This window comes from Peromyscus leucopus, chromosome 2 (genome assembly GCF_004664715.2).
Source record: "Peromyscus leucopus breed LL Stock chromosome 2, UCI_PerLeu_2.1, whole genome shotgun sequence".
Classification (NCBI taxonomy): Eukaryota; Metazoa; Chordata; class Mammalia; order Rodentia; family Cricetidae; genus Peromyscus; species Peromyscus leucopus.
In genome coordinates this window covers 119,481,743-119,505,250 of record NC_051064.1, presented here as the reverse complement: position 1 = coordinate 119,505,250, position 23,508 = coordinate 119,481,743, and the positions used below count along the sequence as shown (strand labels likewise).

The following is a 23,508-nucleotide window of genomic DNA, read 5'->3' as shown; positions in this document are numbered from 1 at the left end:
AATAAATGCTCAGCCATTCTCCAGCCCATCCCCAATGTAATCTTTAATAATGATTAATTATACTTTTCTTTCTTTTCCTACTTCCTTCCCTTAATCCAAACGATGAAGATCTACAAATAAGGGGTAGCTGAAAAGATTTGTCCATTGTTGGTCTCCGTGACCCAACCTGATCAATGCCATTAGGAGGCTGGGTGGGCCTGATTTTTTATTTTTTATTTTATTTGTGTGTGTACTAAGGATTGAACCTAGGGCCTTATACTTGCTAGGTAAGCATTACCATGGAGCTATATCCCCAACCTTCTTATAAAAAGATGTTTTATTTTGATACAGAGTAAAGTTGTCCAGGTTGGCTTTGAATTTGCTCTGTAGCCTAGGGGAGGCCTTGAACGTGGATGCTTCCTGAGTACCTGGGATTACAGGTCTGGGTCACCAGGTACAAAAGATAACAGCTTTCCTGTTTATAATTTATAAGACCACATAGTTCACTTTAACGCTGAATATTCAACTGTTTGTAGTATATTCATTGAATTATGCAAATAAGACCACAATTAATGAACTCTTTATAGATTAACTTTTTTAGTCTTCAATAATCTAGTAGTGTAAACTAAAAATCCACGTTTGATAAGAGGGTTAAAATGAAAAAGACTGACCGTGCACTGTTGACAAGCACGTGTTAGCTTTGAAACTCTCAGCTCTGGCAGGAATCAGAACAAAAAAAAAATGTTATGCAACTACTTTAGAAAGCATTTTTTTCATGTTCTTAATATGGCAAGAGTACACATGTCACATCATGCATACTTTCCTTTCATTGATATTTATCCAAAGAAAATTAGACCATATGCTCCTACGGAACTTATGAAAAATGATTCACAGAAGTTTTATTTCTAAAGCTGCACTATTAGAAATCATCTCTAGGTCTGTAGATAAGTAGATAAGAAAATTGGAATAGGATAGAATACTGCTCAGCAATAAAAATCATATCATTTCCTTTATGTAAAATCAGACAAAAAACAGATCTATTGTTATAGAAAATTTAAAGGAGAACTGGCCAGGCATTCTGTTGTATGACTTTAATCCCAAACTTGGGAGCAGAGGCAGATGGATCTCTGAATTCAAGGCCGTTTTGGTCTACAGATCGAATTCTAGGACAAAGCTATGTAGAGAGACCCTGTCTCAAAAAAAAAAAAAAAAAGGTGAACTGGGAACCAGTAGGAGAGACTACAAAGGAACATTAAGAAATCTGATGAACTTGAGGGAGCTGGAGAGGTGGCTCAGTGGTTAAGAGCATTTTTTTTTTTTAACCTTAGAGAGGACCTGAGAGCTATGTCAAGTGCTCACAACCTCCTGTAACTCTAACTCCAGGGAATTTGACAACCTCTTTGGTCTCTGTGGGCACTCACACATGTGATGTATCCAGACTCAGACACCTCAGAATAATTTTACTTTCAAAAAAGGAAACTTGGGGGCTAGAGAGATGGCTCAGAGGTTAAGAACACTGGTTGCTCTTCCAGAGGTCCTGAGTTCAAGTCCCAGCAACCACATGGTGGCTCACAACCATCTGTAATGAGATCAGGTGCCCTTTTCTGGCCTGTAGGCATATGTATAGTCAGAACTCTGTATACATAATAAATAAAAAAAAAAAAAAAAGGAAACTTGGTGAACTTGCATGGTGACATGGACCAATGGGAAAAGGTGCTTGCTACCAAGCCTGACAACCTGAGTTCATTTCCCAGGACCATGGGGTAGAGGAGGAGACCGACTCCTGAAAGTTATCATCTGACCTCTACATGCATGTGCTCCAAATAAATGAATGTGATAAAGAATTTGGTGGACTGCTGCATGTACTGATCTTTATGATATGTGATGTTTACTTAGCATGTATATGCCATTGTCTAAAATTTGGTCTCAAAATAAGAAACACGTATTATTCATTAAGGTATTTTTCTATAAATCTCAAAAGAAATATGTTTTAATAATAATATTTTTCCAATATAAAGTATCCACTATCAAAGGTCAAAATGTACTTTTTAGTTTGAGTTGCCAAACATCTGCTTTGAAGATATTGAGTTCTAAATGAATATAAAATACAAATAGGTTTAATAGTTCAGACAAAAATCACCTCAACCACTGACAGGACAGTTTTTAAATGGAAACAATCTATATTATGATCCTCCATAAAAAGCCATGTGCCAGATTAGTAATGTGTGTGTGTGTGTGTGTATCATGACCCATTTTCCTTCAGTGATGCCCTAACTCTGTGTGTGTGTGTGTGTGTGTGTGTGTGTGTGTGTGTGAGATGACCTATGTGATGACCCATTTTCCTTCAGTGATGCCCTAACTCTGTGTGTGTGTGTATGTGTGATGACCCATTTTCCTTCAGTGATGCTGTGTGTGTGTGTGTGTGTGTGTGTGTGTGTGATGACCTATGTGATGACCCATTTTCCTTCAGTGATGCCCTACCATAGATACTTTGTCTCTATAAGGCATTGTGTATATAGTAAAGGGAATCATACAACTTTTGCCATTGTTTTTTTCACTTAGCATAATATTTCAGAGCTCATCTATATTATAGTACATACCCGTACTTCATTCCTTTTGGTGACTGTGATAGTTTTAATAGGATAATGACCACATTTTACTTATCCATGCATGCATTAATGAATATTTAGGTTCCTCCATTTTTGACCATTAGAAATAATACTGCTTCGAATATTATGGGCATTGTGTATTTCCCGTTTCTCTTGGTATATGCCTAGCAGTGGATTTACCGAGTCATCTGATAACTGTGTTTAACCAACTGCATTAGTCAGGGGTCTCTAGAGGAGCAGGACTTACAGAATGAGCCTTTTCATATACAGGAGGGGATTTATTAGAATGGCCTACAGCAGTGGTTCTCAGCCGTCCTAATGATGCGACCCTTTAATAGAGTTCCCCATGTTGTTGTGACCCTTCCCCCACCCACAGTAACCATACAATTATTTTAGTTGCTACTTCGTAACTGTAATTTTGCTATTGTTATGAGTTGTAATGCAAATATTTTTGGAGACAAGAGATTGCCAAAGGCGTTCCGACCCACTGGTTGAGAGCTGCTGGCTCACAGGCTGTGGTCCAGCTAGTCCGTTAATGGCTGTATGCCGACGAGGGTCCAACAATCCAGTAGTTGTTCAGTCTACAAGCCTGAATGTCTCAGCTGTCTTCAGTGTGCGCCAGAATCCGGAAGAAATGGGCTCTAATGCCAGTGAAGATGTGGACTTTCCAGTGAGAGCAAGCAGGCCAAGAGCCGAAGCCTCCTTCTTCCATGTCCTTGATATAGGCCACCACCAGAAGGTGTGGCCCAGATTAAAGGTGGATCCTCCCACCTCAAAAGATCCAGATTAGAAGTGAGTCTTCCCACTTCAAATGATTTAATTAAGGAAAAAAAAAATCCCTCACAGATGTCCCCAGCCACTTGGGTTTTAGTTAATTCCAGATGCAGTCAAGTTGACTATCAAGAATGGCCACCACACCAACGGAAGGACTCCCCAGGCAAGCTTCCAAATCTGACATGTCATTTTATGTTGCCACCTGCCGTGAATGAGGGTCTGTTTCTCCCCTTGCCTCCCACTCTTGATACTTGAGGTGACAGACAGTGATCACCACCTGTTGCTACTTTCCAGCTTTCAGCTGGGCCACTGGGAGCTGTATATCATCCCTTTTTAAGTGGAAATGTTATTATAAATTATTAGGCATTCAGGATTTCATAGGGGAAAAAAAACCCTTGTTGAACACCTTTCCTGTTTTTCCTTCTTTATGTGCTCTCTCTTGAGGGTGAAGAGGTGCCATGCTCTTTTAATGTGTCAAAGGCATCTTTCTCCCAGATGGAGGACGGAATGTCATCAGGCAGTGACTTCAGTATCTTCCCCATCCAGGAGCCCCTGATGTGTGTGCGTGTGCGTGTGCGTGCGTGCGTGCGTGCGTGCGTGCGTGCGTGCGTGCGTGTGTGTGTGTGTGTGTGTGTGTGTGTGTGTGTGTTATACAGGCCTTGCTCTTGCAAACATTTTATTATTTGGATTTTAAAACAAATGCTGGGAAGCTTGTCATTTTGCTCACAAATACTTGAAATCACATCTCTAAAACATACAGCTTTTAATAAAGCAATCAGAGACTAGAGAGATGCTCAGAAATTAAGATCACTCTGCTGCTCTTCCAGAGGACCCAGGTACAATTCCCAGCACCCACACGGTGGCTAACAATCTTCTGTAACTCTTGTTCTACCGGGTCTGATGCCCTCTTCTGTCACCAAAGGTCTTATAACTGACTTCAGCGGGCATGTTTTCCTTCTGTGTATGGATTACTCTTCTTGTCCCTAGGACAGCATGCCTGACATAAACAACTTAAAAGGAAGGTTTCAGAGGATTGGGTCCACGATCACCGAGCCCCATATTTCTGGATTCATTGTAGGAAAGGACATCATGGGGGTGGGGGTGGGGCAGAAGAGCATCTTCATGGTGGACAGGAAGCAAGGAAACACAGGGAAGAACCAAGGCCAGATAATAGCCCCCAGGACATGTCCCAGTCCCCCTAATAACACCACCATGTTGTGAAGCCATCCGGGAGCCAATCTATCCATAGGTTAGAATCCTCATGATCTACTGATTGCTATAGACACCTTCACAGACACACCTAGAAGAGTGAGTCTCTTGTCTCATCAGTATATCTTAATCCACCAGCTAGACAATCCAGATGGGCCCTCTACGCTCTTCTTTTCACACCCGTGGCATTTGAGAGTGTGGCTTCCACCCCGAGTGACTTAGTTAAACCTGCTCTTGAGATCACTGGTTGGCCCACTGCCGGGTACAGGTGTTGGTTTCATTTTCTCTTGGCTATGGACGTACCACCACAGAATGAGTAATCGACACGGTGAAGAGGTTTCTTTGGGCTTCTGGTCCTGGTCCAGGGTCAAGGGCTCATATCAGGCGAGACAGCAGTCCTGACGCTGTGCAGGGGTTGCATGATGTGAGTTATATGCCTGAGCGATGCTCTGGTTTCTCTGTTCCTAAAGGCCACCGGCCATTCGTGAGTTCTGCATCCCGGTGTCCTCCATGTTATCAAATTCACAACACTCCGCCAGCCCTAATCGCCTCCTGGTGGCTCTACCACTATGGTTGTGTTAAATTCCCAGCCTCTCTAGTACCCTGCAGTGGATTAAACTCTGGCCTGAGCGTCAGAGGGAGCAAACCGTGCTCAAACAGCAGCACCAGGGGAAGCTTCTCAAGGTGCTCCTGCCGCTTCTTCTGCTGTGTTAGCATGGCTGCCAGTTGTCTGTGCTGGAGTGTTTGTACTCCTTTATCCCCCATTGCAGTCTCCCGGGGTCCTCACCTCCCCATGTCGGATTGGATCCTTCCATGTTCCCTCTGCCCTCTCACCCCCTGCACCTCAGCACCATGCTAGATCCTCTTCATCCCTCACTGGTTTGCTAGAACACTCTCCTAACATGCCTGCCTGCGTGCATTTGTTCTGTCCTCCCGCATGCCTGCCTGTGTGCATTTGTTCTGTCCTCCTGCATGCCTGCCTGTGTGCATTTGTTCTGTCCTCCTGCATGCCTGCCTGCCTGCATTTGTTCTGTCCTTCTGCATGCCTGCCTGCGTGCATTTGTTCCGTCTCTCACCATTACAGTGGTTTTCTTGAAGCCCAAGTCTTGACATCATCAGCTTACTTAAAAAAAATAAAAATCTACGCTGCCTTTCTCTGCCTCTCTACTTCCAGTTGAGAAAACCCAGACTCCTAACAGGGCTCCAGAGCCACACCCTGGCCTACTCCCCCGTCACTCCCTCCTCACTCCCCCCACCCCTCCGTTCTCCCTCCTCTGTGTACCACTGCCCTGTCCATGTCACCAGACCACCTTGTAGTGATAATGAAGATGATGGTGATGACAAAATTGTCAACAGCCTATGCCCCGAGGCCTCCTCCGTGCTGGGTGCTTGATGTTCCTCACGAGCAGGTTCCAACAAAGGCCCACCTTCGCTGAAGGTGCCATCGCCACACCGTGTGAACTTTAACTTTAAAACTCCTCTTTTTTAAAACTTCATCTTCTTTATTTTCTGTACGTGTGTGTGTGTGTTCTTGTGTGTGTGTGTGCTTGTGCGTGTGTGTGCTCATGCGTGAATGCTTTTGTGTGTGTGCTTGTGTGTGTGTGTGCTTGTGTATTTACGTGCTCTCACGAGTGTGTGAGAACATGCATGTATACGCACGTGTGTGTCTGTGTGTGTGGCGGGGAGTGGTCAGAGAACAACTTTCAGAAGTCAGTTCTTTTCTCCCACATGCAGGTCCTGGGGATTGAACTCGGGTCGTCAGGCTTGGTAGCAAGTGCCCTTACCACTGAACTGCCTTTCCCACCCTTAACAATTTTTTAAAGCATTTTTTTTTTTGCATAAGTACAAAAAGTCATTTGTCTGCAATTCTGACCTAAAGTAACATGGATGTATTTATAGCCTCTCCCATTTAGTGTAAAAATTCATGGCAGAAATATTTCATTACAGCATGCTGCCTCCAAGCCTCCCAGTGCTGGGTTGTCAGGTCATGTTTGATTTGTGCAGTGTGTAGACGGTCTAACATCTGAAACACTGTCATAGGCTGGAGAGAGAGCTCAGTCAGAAAGGATTTGGCTCACAAGCATGAGGGACTTGAGTTTGATCCTTAGGCCGTGTCTAATAGGAGGAAAGGGAGCAGAAATAGGCCGATCCCTAGAGCTTGCTGGACACGCAGCCCAGCCATCTTGGCAAATTCTAAGCTGGGAGAGACCCCGGTCCACAAAAACAGTGATACCTAAGGAATGGCCCGGAAGGGTGTCTTCTGGCCTCTGCATGCACGCACGCACACACACACACACACACACACACACACACACACACACACACATTCGTGCATATGCTAACACACACACACGCACATGTAACAAAGGACAAGACCTAGAACTATTGGGTTTCAGGGTTCTGGGTGAGACTCAGCTCTCACCTTACTGTCTTTACACAGGAGGAATCAGATCTGAGGCCATAGTGCGTGAGGGTGGAGGGGAGCCGAGCCTAGATAAACTCGAGAGTCTGCCGAAAAGTTGGCACCTTACGGGCCATGGCTGGACATCAGACAGCTTCGGGTTCCTGCCTCTGCCCTCTGTTCCCTCAGTGACCCGTCCAGACCTTGCTCTGTACCCAGGCTGGGCCCTGCCAACAGCAGGAACCCTTCCGTCATCCCAGCCCGTGCCCCTCTGCCCCTCAGTCACGCTCTTGACTGACTTTCACTTGAGACTCAGCCGAAGGACTGCTCACTCCTCTGCCACCTGGGCCCCACCTGGCTCGAGGCGGTGCCAGTCTGCATCCCTTCACTGTCCCTCCCTCGGGCGGCCACCCTGACCTTTCCCACGCCCCTGCAGCCCTCCGCTCACGTCTCGTGTTTCGCCCTCAGTTTCAGCGTGTGCCCACATAGCGTGCCACACTGCGGCAGCTTCCTCCCAGCGGCTTCTTCACACACCAGGTGTGTGAGCAGTGCCACCCCCGGTACCCAGGCTCTGAGAGCAGCGCTTGGTAGAGGGCCAGCTCCTCCCAGACTTCCTGCTCTCCCTGTGTGTGCTGATGCCCCAGGGACTGTCCTGCCCCAATCTCAAGCCAAGTGTCTTTTGTCTCATGGTATGACCTAGCAGGTTTTTCCCCTCAATTTCATGGTGACTCACTTTTTAAAAATAGTCTTTGATGTGTTAACGCCTTAGAAAAAACAAAAAACTTTAATCATTGTATTGACCTGTTCCCTTAGTCACATGCATTCTTACCTCCTGAAAGAAACTCTAAGATATTAATTAGGGATGATCATATCCTGAAACCTCACATGCTTCACTTCCTACACCTTAGTGCCTTCGCTTACTTGGTCCCACCCTACCACTGAGGCCTGACCACCTCATACGGGGCGCAGGTACCCATCCCTCCACATCTTCCTAATTGCTCCCAGTAAAAACCCCTAGATCTGAGTTCCCGCCGTACGAGACTCATACGGCTGTTAGTTGACTCTGATCCCGGAATAGTTCAGACATTCTTTGATTTCAGGGACCATGTTTGATCTTTCTGTAGCCTTTCCTCCTCCCATATGTGTGCGTGTGCGTGTGTGTGCATTGTATGCATCTGTGTATGGTTGTTTGCATGTAGGTAGGTGCATGCGCATACATACGCGTGTGGAGGCCCTAACTTGTGTCAGGTGCCTTCTTCAGTTAGTTGCTTTCTACTTGTCGAGTTGCCAGTTGGGACTAGTCTAGCCAGTCGGCTTGTCTGGGAGACCCTCCAGTCTCTGCCTCCTGGGATTTTACCCGGGCTCTGGGGATCCGAACTCCAGTTCTCACACTTGCCCTGCAGACGTTTTATCCACGGAGCCATTCCGCCAGCCTTTGTCCAGTTACTTGAACTTGGTAAAGGCTCTGGAGCACACGCTTGGTCAGTTAAATGAGTAAAACCTAAGGGAACCTTCTCGGAGACGTTTATGGCTCTCAGCTGAGTCCCTGAAACTGGCCCAGATCGCTGGACAGAACCTGATCCCGCTGGAGTTAGGAACGCCCCCCCCCCATCTTTCCGGTCAGGCCACCATCTGTTGTACACCATATTAGGACACCCTTCTTGTCATCAGCTCTCATCTCTTCTGGCTCACTCGCCTCAGTCATTTTTTCCCCTCTGTTTCTTCAGTTCACTTAGTTTGTTTGTTTTCTGGGGGTGGGGTTGAGGTTGGGGGAAGGAGTTGAGGAACTAGGGCCATGGCACTCGATCGTTCCAGCATCTAAGCACGGGAAAACTGGGAAGGAAACAAGCAGGTGGCTGTGTGGCCACTAAAATATTATCTGTGGTTGGGGCTGTAGCTCCGTTGGGAGAGTGCTTGTCTAGCATGCAAGAAGCTCTGGGTTCGATTCCCATCACTCTATAAAACCAGGCACGATGGAAAACACCAACAATCTCAGCACTGGGAGACAGAAGGATCAGAAGTTCAAGGTCATCCTCTAATACATATTGAGTTCAAAGCCAGCCTGGGATACATGAAACCCTGTCCCAATGGATGGATGGATGGATAGATAGATAGATAGATAGATGGATAGATAGATAGATAGATAGATAGATAGATAGATAGATAGATAGATAGATAACAATAAGAAGAAAACAAAGTATCAGTTCTCCTAATAGACCACTAACACTATCCATCCTTAGCCAAGTTGAAGGCTCTTTGTAAAGCCAAATTGGTGACTACAGCGTAGACCGATAGTCCTCTGCCTCTTGAGTCTGGGCCACAGGACTGGCCTCTAGCCTGGCCTATGCCCCCCACCCCCAGCCTCCCTTCCTCTTTGCTGTGATGGCTCCCAGTACTCTATGCTTCTCAGTGCCTGTCTCCAGAAGGCAGCTCCCATCTGCCTCACTGATGGGTGTGAGTGGCTGGCCTTCCTGTAATCAGGCCACCCCGGTGGTCCATCAGTAGGCCACTCTCCATCACAGAGAAGCCGACATCAGTTTGCACAATCCCAAACTGTGGGTGTGGCCTTCTGTCTTTCTTATTCCTCATTCCTGCCTGTTACTTGCAAAGCCTGAAGCTTTCCCTTTTAGAGCCTCTAGCACGTTCCCCTACCACCCACCACCCCCCAAATCACAGCTTTGGTTCAAACACTGTCCCTTCTCATCTGTAATGTACCTCCTCTGTGTTCACCTCTGTCTCACTCTCCTCATGCACCGTCTACACTGTTGGTAATCAACTCAGTTCCTATAAAGCAACCAAAGTATAGATTTGAGAATGCAAACCAGAACCCTTTCCTCGCCTATTTTTTGGAAGCTTTTGTTTGTTTTGTTTTTGGCGATGTTGAGATTGAGCTCCGGTCCTTACGGAAGCTGGCTAGGCGCTCTACCCCTGGCACGTGCCCTCTGCCTGCCTAGCCTACTTCCTTGGTTTTAAAAGTGTTCTTGGGGCCTGGAGAGTTGTCTCAGTGGTTAAGGGCACTGGTTGCTTAACTAGAGGACCTGACTTCGATCCCCAGCACCCACATGATGGCTTACAACCATCTGTGACTCCAACCCCAGGGATCCAACATTCTTTTTTGGCCTCCATGGGTACCAGGCACACAAGTAGTGCATGGACTTGTATGAAGTCAAAACACCATACATGGGCTGGAGACAGGACTCAGCAGTTAAGAACACTTGCTGTTCTTGCAGAGGACCCAGGTTCAGTTCCCAGCTCCCACATGTTGGCTCACAGCCATCCAAGGGATCTGTTGCCTTCTCCTGGCCTCCATGGGCAGTGGGGACCCATGTAGTACACGTGGAGACAAACATTTATACACATTAAATAAAAATAAATCTTCAAAAAAAAAAAATACTTGAAGCCAGGTGGTGGTGGCAGCACACACCTTTAATCCCAGCACTCGAGAGGTAGAGGCATGTGAATCTCTGTGAGTTCAAGGCCAGCCTGGTCAACAGAGTGAGTTCCAGGACAGCCAGGGATACACAGAGAAAAACCTGTCTCGTAAAACAAAACAAAAACCCTGAACACATGAAAATTTTTTCCTAAGAGGTTTCTTTTCTGCTCTTGAATGAGATGCAGACATCTCTCCACAAGGCCATTTTCCTGTTTCAACACACCCCACCTTCCTGCTTTCTCTGGCCCAGCAGCTGGCCCTCCTTCAGTGGAGGGAGGTTCCAACCTTGCTGCCCCTCCCCCGGGACTCCCCTGTGGCCCTTTCCTGCCCTGGTTCCTGTCTTCAGGGCTCAGCCCACATGCCGCAAACATGCTTTGGGTCATGTCTGTTCTCCCACCCTTGGCCTTTCAACACTGCTTAAAATTCTTCACATCAGCTACCACTGTCAGAAATGACTTTGTTCATTTATTTAGATGGTGTTACACTACCACCCAACTAACGTGTGGATTTCTTGAGAACAGGGACACTCCTGTTCTTACTGTTATCCGCTCGCTGGTGTTCGTACTATGTCTGATGTGCGGTAGTTAATATTTTCTGTATTACAGAGCAGTGAAATCTCCCATATTGCCCCTTTTCCTGTCTTTGTCACAGGGACGTGTTGGTTTTATCTGTTTGTATTTTACCTGTTTACATGGAAACGATCTGTTTTCTCCCCATCTTACATTCCTGAAGCTTGCAGGGGCTGGATAGCAGAAGATCTAGATGTGTGGGACGTATAGGGTGACAGGCAGGCGGCACCCCAGAGTGCCGCTCACTCAGGAATGCCTGGGGCTTCCGAAGCCTGGCCCCAAACTGAGAGTACCAGCTGCATACTCCTTACTCCCTCCATATTCTCTGTATTCTGCTTCAAAAACCAGACACAGGAAACATCTGAGCATAATAAAAAGCTTCCAGTAAATTCTAGCTCTCCTCATCGTGCAGCGAGCGCCGTCATGCTTTGGTCTGGGATTCTGTTCGGTCACTTGTGCAACACTCCACATGGCCGCCCCCAGCCTGGGAGCCAAGAACAGCTGGGGCCTGGAAGGCTCAAGTGAAAATGACATATTTGTTAGCTGCAGAGGGAGAAGCCTGGATTCTTGCTCTGTTGCTTGCAAAGCAAACCTCTCACTTTTTTTGAATGCTAAGTTTTCCCGTAAGCTGTCAACGTGGTTTATAACTAAAATAATCTCACATCTTTTAGAATAAACACAAATAACGAATTGGCGAACCGTTTCTGGGCCGTGCTTTTAATACTCAAAACAAAATTCATTTGAACTTACACACAGCATGAATATGTCGCTCACTTCCTCTCACTCGCATCATCTGAGCCGGGAATCCCGGAGCATAGCGACCATTGCAGAGAGAGCCTGCCTCCCCAGGAGACAGCCACCTGCCTGGGCTGCCCTCCCTAGACCCTGATCACACTTCACCCCCAACCCATCCGCCTTCCTGGCCTGCAAGGCCGAGACCTGTCTTACTGAGCACTGGCGCTTGGTAGTATTTGAGGGAAGGGCCTGGGGGTGTAGGTCAGTGCGGAGCTTTGCCCAGCTTGTGCACGGCCCTGCTTCCATCTCTAGGACCAAGGGATAAACTGGGAAGGAAGGAAGAAGAAAGGAAGAGGGGGAGATGCTTCATCAAGGGGTTGCTGTAGCTGGTCTGAGCTCTCAGGATCTGAATCCCAGTAACTGGAAAGCTGAACAACCCTCAGCACCGATAATGGAAGAGATCAGGAATCTGCTACGCCTTGGCTTCCACACTGGCAAGTTTGCGCAGTTATTTTTAATCCTTTTCTCCACACCACCCCCCACCCCATTTCTGGACTCAAGCAGTGTTCTCCTACCTCAGGCCAAGTAGCTGGAACTCCAGTGAGGGCCAGCACCCAGCCCCACCCCCCTTAATACAAATAACACATGTTCACAGCGGACATTGGAGAATTTACCACCAAAGGCAGTCCCTGTCAACAGTTACTGTTCTTCAGATATTTAGTTAAGGTTTAGGGCTTTTTTTTAACGTTTGGATCGAAGTTTCAAAAAAAGATTAAATCAGGATTGCTTATGAGTTAAAAAAAAAAAAGTAAATTATAATCAGAAAAATGTGTCAACTGCAGTGAAAATTAGATACTTAAAATTTTATTTTTTTCGAGTGTGTGTGTGTGTGTGTGTGTGTGTGTGTGTGTGTATGTGTGTGTAGCGTGTATATATGCTTGTGTGAGTGTTAGAGGCTGATGCCAAGTGTCTTCCTTGAGCTCCGCTTTATCTTCCGAGACAGGGTCTTGTGTTGACCTCTGAGCTCACTGAATCAGCTAGTCTAGCCACCCGGCTTGCCCTGGGAACCCCTGTTTCTGCCTCCTGAGCTCTGGGATAATGGTGGACATCACACCCACCCTGCCGTTTTATAGGGGTTCTGGGGCTCAGCACGCCACTCCTCACACTTGAACAGCAAGTGTTTTATTTACTGAGCTGTCTGCCCATCTTGAGCTGTCTTCGAAAGTGTTGCTCATCTGGGAGTCAACTCCTCAGGGGATCTGAAAACGGCAGGGTGGGTGTGATGTCCACTGTTATCCCAGAGCTCAGGAGGCAGAAACAGGGGTTCCCAGGGCAAGCCGGGAGGCTAGACTAGCTGATTCAGTGAGCTCAGAGGTCAACACAAGACCCTGTCACCGCATCCTCCAGGTGGGTGAGACCTCTCCTTACCCCGGCTGCAGTTTTAAAAGGAGGTGCATACCTCACTGAGAGGAAACAGACACAAACCATGCTGACAAAGAGGTGGAACCCCACAGTTAGACACTGCTTATACAGGTCGATGGCCAGCTGTTCAGGGGACCTGATGGCGCACCCACATTTCTGTAAAGAGCAGGCTGCCCTGCCTTTTTCTTGGTGGATTTCAAAGCACATGATCTGCCCTTACCTGATGATGCAGGCAGGATACTTGCTTCGGGACTCTCAGGAGCCACACCCCCAGCTCACTGTCCCACGGTTCTTAGTAAACATGTCTCTGAAGGACTGCCTGAAGGATTTGTTGTCCGGGCATTTCTCTAGACACTGTAATTCCACAGTGGTTCTGGTGTCAGGTGTGGTGCGAGTGACGTCCCCTTGAACGAGCAGCTGTCTCGGCTGCTTCTGTTGCGTTTATATGCCAGCATCAGGAACCTGTCATTTAGAGTTATAACGATTATGTTCAACTTCCGTGTGTAGTGGGAGCTGGAAGATACTGGAGAGGGGACTGGGGCTCTACACACATGTCCTGTGTGTGTCCGGCTAGCACTCTGCAGCGAGTGAGCCTTTTGGATCTGATCTCTTGAGTCTGGCTTGTTTGGCCCACACCTCATCTTGGTATCTCTCACTGTGTAATTGCTGAACTGTACATTGGCTTTAGAGCATCATTTGAGGTTGGGTCAGATATTAAGAGACACCATACAAGATTCCCAACTACTAACTCAAGAAATGTCGAAGGAGGAACAACGTCATCATCACTTGGTCTCCTCTCTGCTAAGACTCAAGACTCACAGGGAAAGCACAGCAGTGCCTTGGGTTTTGGTCTTTGAGTTGTTGGGAAACACCTGGTCCCCTCTTCCTTCGGGTCTTTCTACACGAGGCCTTCTCTCTGCCTGGGATTCTTGTTGGCTCTGACCCTCAACATCCCTCAACCCTTAGCCCCAGGGCCAGCTTCTCCAGCGGAGCCCTCCTGTCCAGCACCCTCAGGCAATCTCTCCTTAGCTTTAGTTTTTTAATCAGTTTCTAGCTAAGTAATTTGTTTCCTGATAACTTCTCTTTCCAAGCTGAAAGGCGAGGAGAGCCACGAGAGTGGTGGCCAGGTTTTGTTGTTGTTATTGCTGGCTACTATTGTCCTGGTACAGTTAGACGCGCAACGAACATCTCCCGACAGTGTGATTGAACTGAAGAAGGATGCAGCGTGGACCCTGAATCCCGGAATTGTTTCCTTCCTTCGCTTTGGCTGCTTCAGAGCTCACACCCACCTTGATTCTGCCTGCTGTGTTTGCAAAGGCCCTGAACGCATGTGCTTTGCACACTCACATCTTCCCCGCTATATACTGTCTTCTCTTCCTTTGACATCTTCACTTTATTACTCCAGCAGATGCTCTAAGTGATCATACGCTACTTTCAGGGTTTGGGGGGGGGGGCGGTTGAGAATAGTAAGCGAACATGCCTATGAATATAAGGAAGGGAGCGGGGGCCCAAGGGGAGGGGCTGGTGCTTTGAGCCTGCCGCAGGGCTCGGGTGGACTAAAGAAGACATGATCTTGTCCTCTTGTGTTGCAGATTCATTGCTTCTTTCCCTTGACTCCGCTGGACAAGCACTAGGCACAGGTACCAATTCTTCCCCTCTATCATCTTCTCAGCCCTTAGCGTTGGCCATGTGTGTAGTGAAGCCTGATGCGTTGGGGATGCTGGGGGAGGGCAAGAGACCTGCAGAATTGTGGGAAAAGTCCCCAGGGGGCTTCACCGTGGAGGGAGCAGAAGAGGGACATGGTGTGAGACACTTTTCCAGCTGTTTGACAAGTGTGTGCTGAGCTGGGCACGGGGGGCGGGAGACACGGGCAGGTGGGTATCGATGAGTTTGAGGCCAGCCTGGTGTACGTGAGGAATTCCAGGCCAGCCAGGGCTACATAGTGAGACCCTATCTTAAAATAAAGAAGTCTGCACTGGGAAGTTGCAGCTGGTGGTTTTTCCTCACAGAACTGCCCCGTTCTGTGTGAGAGGATGCCTGGTCTCTGAGCATGTGCCCTGTCTCCGAGCAAGCAGGGCAGAGGACTTTGAGAGACGCAGCTCTGAGCAGCCAGCTTCCTGAGGACATGCCCTCCTGTGCACGTTCACTTGACACACCCATGTGTTCGGGTAGAGCGCTCCGGGAGGGGGGGGCAACACCTGCCTGTGCCAGCGCAGGCAGACACTCCCTCCGTTCCCGTGTTTACAGTGCAGGACACGCCATTTGGCACACGCTGTTTTGACCCAGCGTCACTGAGGCCAGGAGGTGGCTGTCCCAGTCTGAAGCAGCCACCCCATCCCCCATACCTCAGTTCTGTTGGCAGAGCAGGAAGGACAGATGCTCTGACTCCTCCCCTCCTCCCCCCCAGGTGGGGGAGCTCGGAACAACTTTGTACCAGGGCAAGGGCATCCATCCCTGTGTGACTAGGTGAAGATGGTCTACTTCATTACTGGGGTGTCACCCTGAATACAGGGAGGCCTGGCTGGCCTTTGGAGGGTGGTTAATCTCATTCGCTGACCTCATACATGATTCATGCATGTTCACAAGGCTCAGGCAGTTGTGAGGGACAAAAGGAAAGATGTTCCCACCAGGGAAGGCCTATGCTGTGTCATTGCTGTGCTGGAACTTTCTGCGGCACTCAGTTATTTATCCCTCACACTAGCTTTGACTTCCCTAATTGTCCTGAAACACACAGTCACCTGTTCAGGGCCCGTCCATCCCCATCCAGCTCGAGAGCCCACACACACCAACTTTGCCAACTGTGCCTCCGTCTTGGGCCGTTTATGCCTGAGGCGCCCCCACCGCCTGAGAAGTCATTTCAACAGTGTGGAAAGACAAGGAAGAGTTCTTAAAGGAACCCCCAAGTTGCATCTGTACATTATAAGAAAAGATTGATCAACTTAATACAATTAAGGATTCTTATTATCAAAAGACTCCATTAAGATCCTGAAGAGGCAGCTTGAGAAATAAACTTGCATCATAATTAGCTAGCAAAGAATTTGTCTCTAGAACAAAGAACTACAAAAAATCATTAAGAATGGTGGTGTACTCCTTTAATTCCTGCACTTGGAAGTCAGAGGTAGGTGGATCTCTGTGAGTTCAAGCCAGCCTGGTCTACAGAGTGAGTTCCAGAACAGCCAAGCCTACACAGAGAAACCTTGCCTCAAAAAAAAAAAAAAAAAAAAGAAAAAGAAAGAAAAGAAAAAGAAGCCGGACGGTGGTGGCGCACGCCTTTAATCCCAGCACTCGGGAGGCAGAGGCAGGCGGATCTCTGTGAGTTCGAGGCCAGCCTGGGCTACCAAGTGAGTTCCAGGAAAAGGCACAAAGCTACACAGAGAAACCCTGTCTCAAAAAAAAAAAAAAAAAAAAAAAAAAAAAAGAAAAAGAAAAAGAAAAAAGAATGAACAACCCGGTACAGAAATGAGCAGAAGACTTGAAAAAGCATTTCCGAAAAGAGGTCAATAAACCCATAGGAAGGTTTTCAGTTGCATTAGAATCCAGGAAAGCGAACACTGGAATCCCACTGAGCTATCCCTGCACATCCACAGAACAACAAAACATGATAGCTTGATTGTCCCAGTGTTGACAGGGCCATGAGGGAGCAGAAGCAGTCTCCACTGAGTGGGAAGTCAAGTTTTATAATCACTTCCAAGAGACGATGGCAGTATGTAGGTAAGTCTGAACCACACATCCTGACAATTCCTCCTCTAGACGTCCTCGTTATAGGGATGGATGCTAACATCTACTCGGATAAATGTTGCACATTTGCATGCGTTCCCGAGTGCCTGTATGTTCCTGTGACAGTCACAGGCAGACACACGCCCTCCCTTCCTGTGTTTACAGTGCAAGACACACTGATTGACACGCTGCCCTTTGACCCGGCCTCGCTCAGGTCAAGGAGATGGCTCTCCCAGTCCCAGGCAATGTTCAGCATTGTAAGACCCCAAAACAACCCACACGGGGAACAACTGTGAATATCGTATTGGTATGGAACAGAAGAAAATGAGCAAGTTATACTTAGATTTGACAACATAGATAAATAAGTTTTTTATTTTCCCTTTTTAAGTTTAAATTTTTGTTTCTTGAGACATGATCTTGCTATGGATTCCCCACTGTCGAGGTAGAATCCAGGCTTCTGTGGAACTCTCTTTGTAAAGCAGGCTCTTTGCAAACTTGTGGCAATCCCCTCGCCTCTGCCTCTCCCTCTGGGTTACATGCCTGTGCTGCCACACCTGGCTTTACTAGGTACCCCCACTTCTAGCTGGCTGGGCACACTCCCTGTGCAGCCCGGGGTGGCTTCCGGCTTACAGCAGTCCTCAGGCCTCAGCCTTCCAAGTGCTGGTATTGTGGATGTGTGCCACCAAGCCCTGCTCTAAGAGACAAGACAATTTTTAAAGTTTTATTTGTTTTATTTCATTTTTGTGGTACTAGGGATTGAACCTGGGGCTTTGTGTGTGCCAGGCAAGTGCGCTACCACTGAGTTACATGCCCAACAATAACATGGATGAGTCTTAAAAAAAGAAGACAGACAATAGAGAATATGCATTGGTTTTCATTTGTATGAACTTCAAAAGCTAAATGAAACCATATTTGTTTAGATGCACAATTCAATGTTAAAACAGTAAGGAGAAATGAGAGATTGAATTCCATAATAGCTGGGGTAGTGGTGGGAGCATCTCAGAACTGGAATGTTCTCTCTAGTGAGTGGGAGTTAGGAGAATATCCCTTTCACAGTAACTCATTTGGCTGTACATTAACATTTTACATACTCTTCTGTACATGCAAAAGCTATAACCCAGGCATGCCATAAGCAGCCCTTGCCTGGAAACGGGAGGAGGAGGGGACACTTCATATTTATGGGACATCACTGTGTGTCAGACAGAGTTCTCATCCCTTTCCCTTGAGCCAAGTGAGATAGCTGTGGTTACACCTCCCCCTTCTTCAGCTACAGAAATGGACATACAGAGAAGGGAAGCGTCCGATCCAACATCAAATAGGAAGTTAATATCAGAGCCGGGCTTGAGTGCAGGCGTTCTGGTTCCTGTGTCCATATTCTTGTCCAAGTACTTCCTGATTCTTTCTCTTCTCGTTAGTTTCCAAGGGGGTTTTTAGTCCTTCACCTCCATCTCTCCTGGAGTTATAAAGTGTAGATTAATCTTAATTTGCAATTAACTGTGGACAGGAGGTGTAGTTCTGTCTTAGTCAGGGTTTCTGTTACTGTGATGAAAGATCATGACCAAAAGAGACCTGGGGAGGAAAGGATTGATGTGGCTGACACTTCCATTCATAGTCCAGCACTGAAGGAAGTCAAGCAGGAACTCAACCAGGGGAGGAACCTGGAGGCAGGAGCTGAAGCAGAGGCCCTGGGCAGTGTGTGTGGGGGGGCGGGACCGTGGGAGGAGGCTGCTTACTAGCTTGCTTTCCCATGTTCCCCATGGCCTGCCCAGCCTGCCTCCTTATACAAATCAGGACCACCTGTGAGAGTTGGTGTCACCTACAGTGGGCTGTGCCCTCCCACATCAATCATTAACCAAGGAAATGCCCCTACAGACGATGCCCTGCTAGCCAGTCTTATAGAGGCATTTTCTCAACTTAGAGTCCTTCTTCCCAGATGACTAAGCGGCCCAGACCCCCGGGTTTGTCCATGGTCCCCTGTGAAAGGGAAGAAGAATGAAGTCTCAGATCCTTTTCTGTCTAGCTCTCCTGTAGTAGAGGATAGATTTAATTGATCAAGTCAGCTTTATTTTTAATATTTATAAAAATATTCAATTGTGCCGGGTGGTGGTGGCGCACGCCTTTAATCCCAGCACTCGGGAGGCAGAGGCAGGCGGATCTCTGTGAGTTCGAGGCCAGCCTGGGCTACCAAGTGAGTTCCAGGAAAGGCGCAAAGCTACACAGAGAAACCCTGTCTCGAAAAAAAAAAAAAAAATTCAATTGTGTGTGTTTGGGTAGGTCTGTGCACGTGCATGCAGGTGCCCAGAATGGCCAGGGGATCCGTCAGATCTCCTGGGGCTCCAGTCTCAGGCAGTTGGGAGCTACCCGGCCTGGGTGCTGGGAACTGAACTCAGGTCTTCTGGAAGAAGTATTTGCTCCTCACTGCCAAGCCATCGCTCCAGCCCCAGCTCTTTTTTTTTTTAATTAGATTTATTTATTTATTATATGTACAGTGCTCTGCCTGCATGAATCCCTGCCCACCAGAAGAGGACACCAGATCTCATTACAGATGGTTGTGAGCCACCATGTGGTTGCTGGGAACTGAACTCAGGACCTCTGGAAGAGTAGCCAGTGCTTTTAACCTCTGAGCCATCTCTTAATGTCCCCCCCACCCCTTTTTTTTCTGAGACGGGGTTTCTCTGTGTAGCTTTGCGCCTTTCCTAGATCTCACTCTGTAGACCAGGCTGGCCTCGAACTCACAAAGATCCACCCGCCTCCACCTCCTAAGTGCTGGGATTAAAGGTGGGCGCCGCCGCCGCCGCCGCCGCCGCCGCCGCCGCCGCCACCTGGCTTTTTTTTTTTTTTTTAACAAGTGTACAAAACAATGGGTTTTGTTATGACATCTTTACAAAGGACATATATATATATATACAAACTCAGATTAGGACCCATTCTCAATTTACCCAGCATTCCATTTTCCTGACTTCACCTGCTAGACTCCTCAGGTAGTTCCACCTTAGTCACGCTCTCGAGGAACATTGGCCAGTAGTCTTCTGCTTTGCCTCATTCCTGAGAGCAGGGAGAGCTGGGCAGGCTTTCCTCAGCGGCCACTTGACTGTTTTATGTGGAAGGGACTTTTCGCAGCATTGGGCATACCACGTTGCCAAAAAAGCTTTAGTATCTTAGCAAAACAACTTTGGATTTAATCCCTATTTTATGTCCTTTCTTTAGCATGAGTAATTAAGCATAGGAAAGCAAGATTCCGTCCTAGATAAGGAGTAGATGCACTCCCCCTGTCTCTGTCACCGAGTGCCGCTAATGGCTTGGACGGAGTGCGCTTCGTAGCTATTTGAGAACTCTGAAGCATTAGTCATGGCAGACAGGTTGGGAAGAGTACCAGAACTTAATGTATTACCAGACTGGCAGTGCGCTCCCAGTCTCCCCTCAGTGTCCCACATCCTGGAAGTCCACAACCCAGCAGGGAACTCCAACAAACCATTCCAGGAAATGGCCTCTGGCCATGGCTGGGACGTGGGGGTGGGGTTGTGTGCTCCTAAGGCTGGTGCAGAGGGGAGTTCCCACGGTTGTGGTTTTCCCTTCTGTCTCCCTGTGTCCAGCCCTTAGCAGTCCCACGGTGGTGGTGGACGTCAGGACCGTAGCGGCAGTGAGGGCTTTAGAGATGCTGAAGTCTCGAGAGGGTGGTGTGGGTGTTTGATTTTTGTCTCTGTTTTCCTGCTGGTTGTCCCGGGTCTGGGTGCAAGAGTTTAGGAAAATCCTAACAGACTGTGGTAAGTGGGGCCTTGGCTCATTGGCCGAAGGACCAGGAACCAGAGCCCCAAGGAACCAGAGCGCACAGGGGAGAAATGGGGTGCTTGGGAGAGCGGCTCCAAACAGAGGCTTTTCAGAACCCACCGAGGGACAGTGACCTCCCAGGTGTCAGCTGGACCCTGGGTGGTGCACACAGGAGATGAGTCTGAAAAGGCTCGAAAGTGGAGCCAACAGTGAAACCACAGAAAGCTGGTCAGGACTTGCCGCCCAAACCCAGCCTGCTCGATTGTTTCCTAAAACAAAAATAACACCCTCCACTAGATTCAAACAAGACCTCGGGTTTCATAACACAATATTAAAATAGCCAGGACAGGAGCCAAAATTAATCATCTTATAAAGAACCAGAGAAATCTCAACTCGCATGGGAAAAGGCAACCAACGATTGCCTGGGCTGGGACGGTGCAGACGTCCTACCCAAGACCCACTCAGGTAAAAGTACCCTCAAAAGTCAGGGCAAACACTGCCGTTGAAACTAATAGGAGAGGGAAACACTTCGCTAAAGGTGGTAAATGAATAAGTAAATACGGTAACCGAGTTCTTGAGATCTACAAAATAACAGAATGAGGAGTCAGTGTCCTTGGAGATGGGGACTGCCAAACACTCCAGTCCAGTCAGGCCTTGGTGGTGGTGCACACCTTGAATTCCAGCACCCGAGAGGCAGAGGCAGAGGCAGGTGGATGGACCTCTGTGAGTTCAAGACCAGTCTGGTCTACAGAGTGAGTTCCAAGACACCCAGGGCAATACAGAGAAACCCTGTCTTGAAAACCAGTGAGAGAGAGAGAGAGAGAGAGAGAGAGAGAGAGAGAGAGAGAGAGAGAGAGAGAGAGAGAGAGAATGAAAGAAGGAAAGAAACAATCCAGTTAACAGCTCCTGGGCTTTCTTGAGAACACTAGAGGATTTGCCAGCTGGGCAGTGCCAGATGGAAAGCAAGTGCTAGCCAGACAGACATTAGAAGACAGACTGCCTAAAACCTCTGAAACTTGATGGCCAAATATTGTTCAAAATCAGTCCATGTAATCTCCCATATTAATTATCAACAACAAAAACCTGTGTGATTGGGCCGGGTGGTGGTGGCGCACACCTTTGATCCCAGCACTCAGGAGGCAGGGGCAGGTGGATCTCTGTAAGTTCTAGACCAGTCTGGTCTACAAAGTAAGTTTCAGGACAGCCAGGGCTGTTACACAGAGAAACACTGTCTACAAAACCAGAAGCAAAACACCCCAAAACCAATCAAACAAACAAAAATTCCTGTGTGATCAGGCTGAGAGGCAAGGCTGTCTGTAAAATGCTTGGGTAGCATTCCTGAGACCTGGGACTGCATAAACTAGACTTGGCGGTGCTCACCTGTTAGCCCAGCACTGGGAGGTGGAGCAGAGATCAGGTCAGGGTTATCCTTGGCTTCACAGCAAGTTTGGGGTCAACCTAAGATACATGAGATGCTATCTCAAAAATATTTCTTTTAATTAAAGAAACGGACTACATGACACCATCAGTTCAAGAGTGTTTGACAAATTCAACCTCTATTCGTGAAGAAACAACTCATCTGTCAGAAAGGAACTTCTTAAAGGAGGGTGAATATGGTCAAAATACCTTGTATGAAATTCTCAAAGAACTCACCAAAGTGTTTTGAAAAAAGAAAGGAATGTCTCTGTCTGATGGAGGGCACCTGCAAGGAACTACAGCCCACATGCCTGAGGTCAGGGTCCAGGTTCCAGATAGTGGTGAAGTGAGCAAAAAGGACCTTACCGGATGTAGGTTAGCAAGCAAGAAGTTAAACTGTCCTCTTCACTCATCACGTAGAAAATCCCAGAGACTGTGCGAAATGCCCCCCCCTCCGACTCCTAGAACTGCTAGAGACAGAATCCAAGGTTAAAATACAAACGTTAATTGTGACGTTAAACACAGGCAATGAACGTTAAGACATTTTTAACTCCCCCAAATCAGAGTATTTATGGATAAAGCCGTGAATCACTTCCTCTCCTCCTGCCCTCCCCACCGACCTCGCTCTTTAATCCCTCAGTCCTCCTCCCTGCAGGAGACCCGCCCCCACTTCGGCAGGCTCATTCTGCCGCTTCCTCCTAGCACCACTGTCCAAGGTCCTGGCTCTTCTGCCCTGGACCAGTAACCACTTCCCTGGCCGTCTGCTGGTTGTTGCCTCCTAGGGGCCTTGCTCAGTGCAGCCGGGGCAGGCTTCTGGGACATAAAGCCGGTTGCTGTCTGGTGGCCACTGTGAGCTCTCACCCTGCACACTGACCACGGTCCTGACGGACTTACAAAGCCTTACTTTCCTCCGTGATTTCACTTTGGTGCCCACGCTCCTGGCAGACCACTAGTCGTGGTACTCTTGCTCCTTGAAGATTCCAGGTCTCCTGCCTCAGGGCCTTTGCTCTTTCCAGACTGCTCTTACCTCCTGCATGGCATGACTGCCTGCATTGTCCAGCGTCACCCTGCAGGACAGTCACTTTATCCAAGGTGTCTCTTCAGACACCCATTCTGTCTCTAGAGAGCTATGTCTCCATTCTCCCGAGCACCCACCCATTCAGATCGGCTGCCCCATTTGCATTCTGTCAGTCTCCCCTAGAAAAGCTCTTGGCATGTAATAAGTTTCTGGTAAATATTTGTTTTAAAAAAGCAAGTGCATGTGTGTAAGTATGAGTGCATCTACACACACACACACACACACACACACACACAAGAGACAGATGTGTGTGGGGGATCCCACTATTTGCCCATTCTTTTTGTTGTTGGTTTTTTGAGACAGGGTTTCTCTTTGTGGTTCTAGCTGTCTTGGAACTCTGTAGACCAGGTTGGCCTTGAACTCACAGAGATCCTTCTGCCTCTGCCTCCCAAGTGCTG

The 23,508-nt window shown here is 47.8% G+C and overlaps 1 protein-coding gene across 13 annotated transcripts in view; it reads left to right on the top strand.

Moving 5' to 3' along the window:
• Positions 1-23,508, top strand: part of St3gal3 (ST3 beta-galactoside alpha-2,3-sialyltransferase 3) — a 216,909-nt gene that overhangs the window by 73,720 nt on the left and 119,681 nt on the right. For 9 of the 13 annotated variants that reach the window (XM_037202869.1, XM_028893220.2, XM_028893219.2 and 6 more), the window contains exon 3: positions 14,724-14,771. The exons of the other annotated variants lie outside the window; for them this stretch is intronic. In XM_037202869.1, coding sequence (XP_037058764.1) covers positions 14,724-14,771 — 48 coding nt within the window. The remainder of the gene's footprint in view (positions 1-14,723; positions 14,772-23,508) is intronic. 13 annotated transcript variants of the gene reach the window in all.